Here is a 12,388-nt window from a genome sequence, read left to right on the forward strand (position 1 = left end):
AAAGGAAAGTTGGTCAAATTAAAACTCATAATCTATACCATTCGTCCATATTCATAAATTAAAAATGTCATAACATATTAAAATGCACGCACGAGAAGTACAAAATTACAAACACGTATCGGATATTTAAAAAATTACTTTCCCCACTCGTTCATGAGTTTAGCTGTTGTAACCAAAAAAAAAAAAAAAAAAAAAGTTTAGCTTCCTAAGAAAGTAAGAATCTAACAATTATTACTGTTTTTTTTTTTTAATCTCCATTGATAACTTCATGATTTAGGTGTTGTTTGGTTCACTTGGGAATTAGAACTTCCCATGAATTGTAAATTTATGGGAATTAAATTCCTACCATCAAATTCATGGGAATTTTATAAAATTGTTTGGTTAACAATGAGGGAAGTAACTTTCATGGGAATTTCCACTTACCTAGGGAGGGTTAGGTAAGTAAGTTCCTACATTTTGTGGGAACCCAAAATTCCTAACAAGTTCCACTTCCCCCATTTCACCAAATTATTGTCAACCAAACAACACACTAAAATTGCAATTCCTAGGAAGTCTGACTTCCCATGTTTTTTAATGTCAAACAAACAACCCCTTATACTTGTTGATTTGATTAAACTTGACATGGCACATGGGACTTTTTTTTTTTTTTTTAAAAAAAAAAAAAAAATTAACCTTTAGCAGTACAAAATTATAAAAATAGAGACAACATTGCATTATTTGCATGACATCACTCAAGATCCAAAGGGTAACAAACTAACAACATTTTGTACAAAATAAAAAAGACTTACAGAGTAGGTTACAAGGTCTTCTTATCTTTATCTACTTAGGGCCGTTCTCTTTAGCTTATTTTCAATTTAGTTCCAATAAGTTCAGTTCAGTTTTTATCTTAATTTCCTTCTCTCATAAAATATTTAGTGTTCAATTTAGTTTAGTTCAGTTCAGTTCAGTCAATCGGTACAGGTCCTTAATTAGTTTTAGTTTTAGTTTACTAATATTAATAGTTTAATACCGAACCGTCTTCAAGAACTTAAAATTGATTGTTTAATTGATTATTATTATTATTATTATTATTTATTTTTACTAATTTAAAATGATTGAGGAACAATAATGTTTTCATATATTATATCTCCCTCATCTATAAATATGTTTATCTTTTTATTGTTTTCAATTCGTGGTAATGAAAATTCCCTGTGTCAAAAAAAAAAAAAAAGTAATGAAAAACAGATCAACATCACAATTCTAGAGTACTATTCATATTATTTGTACTTTGCTGTGATTGTAATAAGTAGTCACAATTCAATATTTAAAGAATGGGAATCTCGCTCCCTTCTTGACACAATTCACTTACCGAATGTGTCACCTCCGCCGCCTCCTCCTCCTCCCACTCCACCTATTGTCTCATGGTCTCCACCTTCTGTCGGTTTTTGTAAACTTAATTTTGATGGTTCTTCCTACCAGAATTCTGCTACTGCAGGTGTGGTCATTCGGGATCACTTAGGAAATCATATTACTAGTCGAACTTATAATTTAGGTTCTTGTCCGGCCTTCCTTGCCGAAGCCATTGCACTTCGAAATGGCCTCCTTCTTGCTAAGGAATTTCATATTTCTAATATTTTTATTGAAGGAGATAATCTTATTGTTATTAATATTTTGCAGGGTCATTTCAGCTGCCCTTGGAAACTCCAGCTTCTTATGGCGGATGTCAAGGCTATTTTGGATTCTTTTATGAATTTTCAGGCAAGACATATCTATCGGGAAGGCAACCGGGCAGCAGACTATGTTGCCTCTCTTGGCTACTCTACTCCGACTCATAAGGATATAGATCCTTTTTTGGATAGTAAATTTTCTTATTTTTTGCTCCTAGATAGTTTAGGTCACGGTCTTGTGAGAAGACGTACCTAAGCTCCCCATTGTATTTTACTTTCAAAAAAAAAAAAAAAAAAGTGGTAATCGTTTAACACGTTAGTTCATGTATAATCAGAGCAGTAAGCTAACCTTTCTCTATTAGATTTCGAATTTTAGGATAGTCTGTCATTCATATAACTATTAATTCTTAATAAAAAAAAATGTTAAAAATACTTGACAATTTTGTCAACCATGGACCATGGTATATATATTCTTGTGTTACTATTGCTTCTGCTTAATATATTGTCTAATCTAACTCTACACTTGCTAACTCAGAGTAAATACTACCTCCGTTACAGATTATGTGCAACGATTAGACATTTTCCCTCTCTGCTTTATGTCAAATCGTTGCACATAACCTGTAACGGAGGTAGTATAATAGAATCATCATTGTTGAATGACTTCCGTGTATCCAATAATAACTAATAAGTATGAACTTCACCTTCGTCATTACTTTAATTTGGTATAAAATGTCATGGTGTTATTGCCTTATTGGTGTATACCTTCACTTTTGTCAAATTGCCTTCAGACGAAGTGTTGGTGTTGTGATCTATTCGTGCCCCCTCAATTTAGTTACTTATTGATTGACTTATTGCTGTATTGTATATATGATCAATTTAGTTACTTACAAAATTTGGAATCCAAGCATCAATTCAATAATCTAAATTGCATGATATGATGTTTGATGGTTCAAATAAATAGATACCATTAATACATATGTTTGATTCTTCTGATTGTTATTGTTTAAAACATGGAAAATCTAGAGTTTATTTTGAAGTTAGGGCCTGTTCACATTTACTTAATTTTAGTTCAGTTCAGCTCCAATCAATTCAGCTCCTAATTTTCTTCTCTCATAAAATATTGAGTTTAGTTCAGTTCAGCTCCAATCAGTTTAGTTCAGTTCAGTTCAGCTCAGTTCAGTTCAGTTCAGCTCAGTTCAGTAAATGTGAACAGACCCTTACAATATTTTAAAAACACTACCACAAAAGGGTCTTTAATTGGAGTATATATAATTCTACTCGTATTAGGATTTACATATTAGGGGTTTAGATTGGTTTAGGATAGATTAATGCTACATAATTAAACCTTACTTATGGATTTGATTACATTTCGCACAAGACTCGAGGGACTCAAGCTTATTCAACCCAAGCAAACGCAACTTAACAAAAGTTGAATAGTTGATTTAGAAAAATGGACTAGATTCAATAAGGAGCTAACTTTTGCGTTTTATAAAACAATTTAGTTTTTGCCTCAAGTAGGAGACGTTAACAATGGATCCATGTTATTCACAGTAAGTTAGTAGTACATCAAGAAACGAAGAGAGTATTTTAATTAGTTGAACTGCATAATGATGAGAAACAACCTACTACATCTAAAGTCAAAATCTAATGAAAGATGCTAATTAAATTTTAATAATTAATTAGGAGATTACTTGAGCATGTCCAGCAATAGATAAATAATGATTGGCTGGTGGTCGGGCATAATTGTTAATTAGTGGATGAATGACAAGTCCACCTTTGGGTCATTACTTTTGTGATATATTCATAACCAATTAAATGAATTATCATCATTATTATTAGCACTAGATTACAACAATCACATGATGCATAACTAACTATAATTAAGAATAGTGACTAATGAGAGTTATGAGACTTAATTTCTTATGTATACGTATGAAATAGTTCTAAATAATACGGAGTAAAAATTAATATGTACGTAGTATTAATTGGGCTTAGATGGTAAATAAGTTTCAATTGGTTTATGACCTTTTATGTATGAAGGTAATATATATATAGCTACATTTATGTTGCAATTTTTACTCAATTTTAAGAAATTAGTTGTGACTAAAATCACACTGAAATTAAAAGTGAAAACAAATCTTTGAAACCAAATAAGATACTCGTAATTAACAAATTACACCCTCCTTCCACTAAGTTAGATTGCCGCAATATATAATAATCATCTCATTAATTTTTGTCTCGTTATTTTTTTAAAGAAAAGAGCTATACATAAAACTTTTGGAAAAAAATAAACAAGAACTCCACATTATTTATGAGGCAATCTTTAATGGGACAAAGGACTAGCTACAAAGTACTCTGTAGTACATATACTTATAAGATGAATGAAATCTTGTGACTTGTAACAAAATCGTCCTAAATTTTGCCGACTTTTACACATTATTTTAAATGCTTGAAACTTAAACGACTTATTGTTGACTCTATCAATATTCGAAAATACTAAACTTAATCTTAAAGCTATAAATTGGATCTCGGACTTATAATAAAAACTCCATTAATTTATCAAAATATCAAATAAAGTACTCGTACTCTAAAATATGTAATGCTATCAATCAATCAATAACTATATACTAAAAGACACACCAGCAATGCCACGTATCATTTTCTGGTGTGTCCTTTAGTTTTTTTTTTTTTTTTAAATAAGTTTCAATTAAAGAAACAAATCTTATTTACAAAATTCCCTAACCTTACACAATATAATAACTTAAAATAAAAACGGTTTGACATATCTTTAACACAAATATTTATATAGCTATAAAAACACATTCTTAACATAATTTTGCACATTTTCTACCTCAGTTAATGTCTAACATATCTTTCGTAATCCTTCACTTTCCTCAAATTTGTCAAATATATTTTTAGAATTTTTTTTGTTTATAAAAACTAATCATAATGATAGTTTAATAATAATTATTGAAGATTACCGTGCATGGCACGGGAACTAACCTAGTTTTATTTAATAGTAAAGTAATACAATACGGAGTAAGTACTACAAAATACTCCGTATCTGCTGCCATAGAATGAATTCTGGATAAGCCCATAGATAAGATTAGAAATATGTCGGCTATATTACAACTTTACAAGATTATTTACAATTTAGAAGTTTTATCCATTATGGCCATGTTTGGTAATTGGCTTTTTAATGGCTTTTTGGTTAGCTTTTGGCTATTTTATGTGGTCAAACAACCAAAAAATGTGTTTGGTAATTGACTTTTTAGTCAGCGAAAAAGCTGGCTTTTAAGCCAAAATGAAAAAGCTACTTTGAGTAGCTTTTTTGTTGGCTTTTGGTTTGTTAGCCCACAAATTATCTAATAAACAACCAACAATTAATTTACCAAACACTTTTATAAACAGCCAGCTTAAACAACAAATTTCAAAAGCCATTATAAACAGCCAAACATTCCAGCTGGTCAAACAAGTCAAGTGAACCTGCCAACAGTCAACCGTCAACAGCCATTTGCCAAACAAGGCCTATGTAAAAGTAACAAATTATATTTTACCTTCATAAAATTCAATATTGCAAAATGGCACATGTATGTATAAATTCGTTGTCAAATAACACTTTATAATACGTCGTATAATTTTGATTTAAAAAAAAAATGTACAAAACAATATGTGTCCTATCATAATTGGCTGTATTTCTTTAATAATGTGCATTTGTGAGGAAATTAGATTAATTAAAGACTGTTTCAAAAAAAAAAAAAAAAAAAAAAAAAAAAAAAAAGAAAGAGAAATTAAAGATCGAACCTTGCGCAAATTTGGCTTGACAACCAAACCGTTGAAATTTGTCTGATTTTTAACCACTCTTATTCGGACAAGTGGACACTGAATCTGTAGAAAAAAGAGTTTATTATAGTGAATCACGCTAACACCACAAATCCACAACGCTTATCATATTGTGTACTGTTTTCAAGTACCAGTGGAGGGTTACATGCGTCTTTTTATGTACTAATTGAGAGGTACATGTGTAATTTTCTTACCAAATAGTAAAAGCAAGTTGCAAATAGTAATTGGACAGATTATCAAAAATATTGAATAAATAACCACGTTGTTTCAATATATTTACAGAAATGCCACCTGATTAACAAAAATTCGTTTATCTAGATAAACTTGTATATGCTCATTCCAAACTTATTTTGATAACTAGCCAAATGTGGAAATTGCTTTTAATTCTGGATCATATTCCTATCATGACTTCATAAGTGTGTTTTACCTTGCACTTTTTTTTTTAACAAAAAACTTTCCACAAAATTCAACTATTGCAAAATGGCATATGTATAAATTGGTTTATAAAAGGCCACAAAGTCCAAGAACATTTCTTAAGACCTCGAATAATTTTAATTTTAAGGAAAATGTTATACCTAGTCATTAGAACTATATATAAGCATTAAATTTACACTTAAAAATTGTAAGAAGTTAAGAAATCATCAAAATATAAACACTGATTTGCGCGTGTTTTTGAATTTTATACAATTTCCAAGAGTATATTTAATGCTTATATATAGCTTTTAGAGCTACATATAACATTACCCTAATTTTAAATACAAAATATATATATATATATATATATATATATATATATATATATATATATATATATATATATATATATATATATATATATATATATATATATATATATTCTAACAAAATGTGTCTTATCATAATTGGCTATTTGACTATATTTGTTTAATAATGTGAAGTTGTGATCGAATTTGTGAGGAAATTAGATTAAATTAAAGATCGAAGGTTGCGCAAATTTAGCTTGACAACCAAAGCGTTGAAATTTGTCTGATAGTTAACCACTCTAATTCGGACAAGTGGACACTAAATCTGTTGAAAAAAGAGTTTACAGTGAATCACGCTAACACCACAAATCCACAACGCTTATCATATATGGTGTACTGTTTTCTGTATTATTAATTTATTACTCAATGCATTTTGCCAGCACTTAATGTAGAAATTAATGCATAAGAGGTTGGTTATGTTATAAGAAGAAATGGCTCTTATTCTTTGCGATTAATAGACTAATGTATGTAGCCGATACATGGGGCGTTTAAGTTTGCCTTTAGCTTAAGCCGTATAAGCTTGTGATTTGAATCTTATCAAGCCGAAGTACTTGATATTGGGATCCTTTTATGTACCCGAGTTATCTCTTTTCCTTCTTATTTCAAGTGTCTGAATCACAAATTTAAACTACTACCTCCGTTACATATTATTTGCAACGATTAGACATTTTTCCTCTCTACTTTATGTCAAATCGTTGTAAAAGTACATACTACAAAGATTTTTTAAGAGTAGTTATGCACATGCATAACATTTTTTTGATTTATAGCTGTCAATTCTTCATTTATAACAAAGTTTAGTTTTTTTTTTTTTTCCCAACCGATACATGTAAGTTGGACGGGTTGTCCTATATATCTTAGGGTTAGGATCCTTATCGATTCTTACCACAATGTTTTCCCCATGATTTGATACATGGTCTCCCCTAGATAAAGTGGGGAAGCGATGTCACGTACTTGACCACAAGCGCTTTGGAAAAAATAAATTTTGCTTCTAACTAACTAAAGAGTAACAAGAGCCAAATAGATGAATAGTAGATAGTGTGTTACACACTTACACAGTTACACTCTATTACAACACAAATACACAATATATATTTTCCACGCTTAACATTTCATTCTCCTCAGTCCTCAACAACCACATTAATAGTTCAATTTTCTAGCTTCTTCCAATTAAAGATAACATGGATTATTTTTTTTTGAGGAAATATAGTTATCTGATTTTGTTCCTTTACAAAAAGATAATTTTGTTTTTTTTTAAAAAAGTAATATAAATAAAATAAAATAGAGATGCATTGTAATCTATGCATAAATTATTAAATTAGATGTACATTTTTAGAAGCTGGTAGCTTAAATAAGAGTAAATTTGGGCCTGAAAAGGCATGAGTTTTTGTTGATAAAAGGATGTTGATTACAAAATCATACTCTTACAAAGTTAAAATGGATAATCTTGTTATATCTATATTAAATTTTTTAAAAATAAATAAATAAATAACAAGAAGCAAGCTCAGTTACAATATTACAAATTAATTGTACTGTGGAGATAATTGAAAAGAAAAAGGTATTAAAAAAAAGTTGGAAATGATAAATCTTATAATAGGTCTACTTTACAAGTATTTAAAGAGATGTTGACCTTGAGTATGAGGGTTGATAATTTTATTTTTATTTTTGATCAAAAGCTAGTTATTAACATGTTAAATACGGATCGGAGTAACTAGCTAAAATAAAGTGACACCATATCACGACATGTTATAATCAAGGTAAAGACGTAGAAGTGTCCACATAACAAAATTTTGTAAAGGACAACACTTTATAAAAAATACGGAGTACTTTGTAAAATTAAAATACATATCAATATATCATTGTAAAGTTTTTGGGTTAGATGTATAAGCCGCTTCTATTAGTTCTACATGTATTCTAGCAAAACTTGTTGTATTTGATTATCTAATCTAAACTCCGAAGTTTACTTAGATACTTATTGTTTCTTACATACTACATAGTATATAAATTCATTACAAAAAGTTAATTAACAATAATAAATCTTATTTAGCACAAACCTAATCCAAATGACCTCCTGCACATGGTAGAAACAATAGAAAAAGAAGAAATAAAAAGAAGATGACCCCTCAATCCATCATGTCTCAGCTTTGATCACAAGAGGGTGACATTTCTGGCTTTAAGGCTTAATTGCCAATCAGCCAATGTCATGTGAAAGTTAATTAAACAATTTTTATAAAATTAAGTGGATTATATTTACAACTAACCAATCAACTACAAGTTAAAAAAGAAATTATAACTATGCAATAATTTAGCAACATTCAACAGCTACGAGCTACCCTTAATTTTAAACTATTCTCTAGTCAACCAATATTCTATATTATCTTACAATATATTTTTAGAACTCACAAGTCCTTTTTGTAATACGTGTATTATTTTTAATTTTTTTTTGTCATATTTACTCACTGTTTTTCCGATTACATTGTATCTAGTTACGGAGTAAATACCAATGCAATAAGTAACGTGCAGGTACTCAATAGGTACAAGTACATATTTTTCAAAGATTGAACATAAATATAAAGACTAGAGAAGAGAGTAACTTTTGTGAAAGTATGCTTTTGTATGTCTAGTCAACAGCTAGCAAATATAAAGAAATTACTTGTGTTGTGAAAGGCACCATATATGGTCTGTTTCCCCTGTTATTAAAACAGAGGATCTCACCTTCTTTGTTTTTGTTGTTGCTAAAGAAAGAAATGGAGAGTTTCAAGATATTTGGGTGTTTTACCAGAAAGTTTGTGAAGGCGGAGTTACAGCCGCCTACTGATATCAAACATCTCTTTGACAAATACGCCGAATGTGGGCCCCACATGACGGCGGAACACCTCCAGAAGTTCATGATCGAGGTGCAAGGTGAATCCAAGGCGACGACATTAACCGATGCAGAGAAGATCATTGAAGAGATCAAGTCAAGAAGAAAACACCCTCACATGCCTATTTTTAGTAACACTGCTAGAAAAACTCTTAGTCTTGATGAGTTTTTCTCTTATCTTTTCTCGACTGATCTTAATCCGCCTATTAATCCCCAGGTTAGTTCTTACTAATCATTCATGTTATTAATATAACAAGTTGCTATCTATAATTTTACCATTGTGAAAGTGATTTTGACTTTTTTTTTTTTTTTTTTGGAAATGTTGAAGGTTCATCAAGATATGAACGCTCCAATATCCCATTATTTCATATACACAGGTCATAATTCATATTTGACAGGCAATCAAATCAGTAGCGATTGTAGCGATGTTCCGATCATTCAAGCATTACAGAGAGGTGTAAGGGTTATAGAGCTTGATCTTTGGCCTACTCCTAACAAACAAGATGTTCATGTTTTGCATGGAAAGTATGCAATCATATTAATAACCTTCCTTTTTTTTTTTGTTCATTTCTTTTTTTGGTTTGATTTAACTTTTTTTTTTTTTTTTTTTTGTTAAAGGACTCTTACAACTCCAGTGGATCTGCTCAAATGTCTGAAATCCATAAAAGAATATGCATTTTGTGCATCTCCTTATCCTGTGATTTTGACTCTCGAAGATCATCTTAATCCAACTTTACAAGCTAAAGTAGCACAAGTATGTACATTTAAGTATATGTGTAATTTTTATGGATTTAAATGAGTTTATTATTTAAGTATTGATTATTTATGGTTTGAATTTGAAGATGATTATTGAAGTTTTCGAGGATATGTTGTTCTACCCCGAAACTGAGATTTTGAAGGATTTCCCTTCCCCTGAAGAATTGAAGTATAAGGTTCTTGTATCAACTAAACCACCCAAGGAGTATCTTACGGCCGAAAATGCCAAAAATAGTAATGGTAGCGGATCTCAAAAGAAGCAGCCTTCTATTGAAGAACAAGAGTATAAGGTTTTATTTTAAGTAAATAATTCTAATTTTGATGTTTGTATGTTTTAATGATAATTTTATTTAGTAGTTGCTGATGATTTTTTGTTTCTAACAGGCCAATAATGATGAGAAAAGTGCAAATGGAAATGTTGAACAAGAAGTGTGTGAATATGACGACCCTTCGTTGCAAGAAAGACCGGCCGAGTATAAGAGAATGATAACGATTCCGGGTATAAAGAGGGGTGAATTGAAGGAGTCTCTTAAGGTGGATCCTATTAAGGTGAGCCGTTTGAGTTGGAGTGAGCAACTTCTAGCCAAGGCAACCACTTCTCATGGAACTCATATCATAAGGTACCTCATTATTTCAGATGTCGCATCACTTTTTATTGTAAAGTAATTTTACTACCTCCGTTACATAAAATATTCCAAAGTTGCAACTAATGTGTAACGAAGCCAGTATTAGAAAAAAAAACTACTTGTGTTTATCCAATTTTTCTGTAAAAGGAAAATTTATTTGATTGGCCTTAAGTGGGCCAGTTCATGTCTGGCCCAAAATGTATAGACTTTGCAAATGCCTCAAGCAAGTCACATGTGTTATGATAGAAATTAAAAGGGTTGGGCTAAGGTCAAACTGATTAACTGAGCCATGTGATATGTGGCCTAATGATCATGGTTCACTGGTTTGTCTTAGAACTGTACTAGTGTTTGTCCTGTAAATCTTGTATATGAATGTGTATGGTGTTCATTAATCTGCAGGTACACCCAGAAAAATATTCTGAGGATTTTTCCTAAGGTTACGCGGTTCAACTCTTCCAATTACGAGCCTATTCTTGGTTGGATGTATGGAGCTCAAATGGTTGCGTTTAACATGCAGGTTAACTGTCCTAACATACAACTTATTAGTAATGTTTTGGTATATAAACAGCAAATCAATTATTTAGCTAATTAGCATCTTTGTTGGTTTGTTGACTAGTTAATAATGTACTTAACTAGTTAATCAATCGCGTATGTTGACAGGGTCATGGGAAACAACTTTGGTTGATGCATGGGATGTTTAGAGCCAATGGAAGCTGTGGTTATGTAAAAAAGCCTGATTTTCTGTTGAATTTTGGTCCTGATGACCAAGTTTTTGATCCAAAAGCAGATTTATCAATCAAGACAACATTAAAGGTGACTTAATCACTAAATAAACTCGATTTACTATCATTAATAAGTATCTAAAATGCACTTCAACTGAAAGAAAGAAATATGTGGATTGTTTAGGTGAAAGTATACATTGGAGATGGGTGGCGTGAAGATTTCAGACAAACTCATTTTGACACATTTTCACCACCAGATTTCTATGTTAAGGTAAACCAAACCTTATTATTAAGAATATTAACCACTTTATGTTATATATTGTATTGTATAACTTTAGCTTGCTATGAAACTTTGAGTAAAATTCTAGGAGTAATTTACAGGTGGGAATAGCAGGGTCGCCAGCAGATAAACTGATGAAGAAAACAAAGGTGAAAGAGGATCATTGGAGACCGGCTTGGAACGAAGAATTCAGTTTCCCTTTAAAAATCCCTGAACTGGCTTTGCTGAGAATTGAAGTTCATGAATATGATACAACTGATAAGGATGATTTTGGTGGGCAAACTTGCTTGCCTGTCAGAGAACTGAAACCAGGAATTCATGCAGTCCCCCTTTATGATTACAAAGGAGAGAAATATGCTTCGGTTAAGCTTTTGATGCAGTTTATATTCGCGTAAATATACTTATACTGTTAGTACTTTGTTCATGAGATGGTGTCCTTATGAATGTATCATCTGTGAACATGTACCTTTTTGATCTCCTTGGAGTTTTGTTGTATGTGCAAAAATTTTGGCTTTATTCTGGGGTTTATTAAACTAAATAGTAAATACTGAAAAATGAGCAATAAATAAAGGTTTTGTTTTGTCAATCAAGATTCAGTTGTTAGGCTGGTTCACTTGACTTGTTTGATCGACCAATATAGTTAGTTGTCTGGACCAATATTGTCGATAAGCTGTTTTGTGAGCAGAATCTCCAACTCTTTGAGCAAGCAAATCAAAAGCTAGAACAATACTACTTCCTCCGTTCTATTAATATATAATATGTTGTATTACTTTCTTTGTCTATTTGACCGCCTTGAAAAGCCAAAGCTAAAAATCTATATAATAAAATGAATCAAATGAATCGCCAAACAATGCCAAAGTGTACTGTACTTTT

The 12,388-nt window shown here is 30.9% G+C and overlaps 1 protein-coding gene across 1 annotated transcript; it reads left to right on the forward strand.

Moving 5' to 3' along the window:
• The first annotated feature begins 8,791 nt into the window (after positions 1-8,791).
• Positions 8,792-12,031, forward strand: LOC145620858 (phosphoinositide phospholipase C 6-like). Its single transcript, XM_081675582.1, has 9 exons — positions 8,792-9,348; positions 9,460-9,656; positions 9,750-9,885; positions 9,974-10,177; positions 10,272-10,507; positions 10,913-11,030; positions 11,174-11,326; positions 11,420-11,506; positions 11,617-12,031. The coding sequence occupies exons 1-9, from the start codon at positions 9,016-9,018 to the stop codon at positions 11,908-11,910; spliced, it is 1,758 nt and encodes a 585-aa protein (XP_081531708.1). The 5' UTR covers positions 8,792-9,015; the 3' UTR covers positions 11,911-12,031.
• Positions 12,032-12,388: the final 357 nt, after the last annotated feature.

The sequence above is a fragment of the Chenopodium album genome, chromosome 3 (assembly GCF_948465745.1).
Source record: "Chenopodium album chromosome 3, dcCheAlbu1.1, whole genome shotgun sequence".
NCBI classification, from domain to species: Eukaryota; Viridiplantae; Streptophyta; class Magnoliopsida; order Caryophyllales; family Amaranthaceae; genus Chenopodium; species Chenopodium album.

Coding starts and splice junctions, on each gene's coding strand:
- LOC145620858 (XM_081675582.1), top strand. CDS start 9,016: ATGGAGAGTTTCAAGATATTTGGGTGTTTTACCAGAAAGTTTGTGAAG. Junction 9,349..9,459: donor ATCCGCCTATTAATCCCCAG/GTTAGTTCTTAC, acceptor GAAATGTTGAAG/GTTCATCAAGATATGAACGC. Junction 9,886..9,973: donor TACAAGCTAAAGTAGCACAA/GTATGTACATTT, acceptor TTGAATTTGAAG/ATGATTATTGAAGTTTTCGA.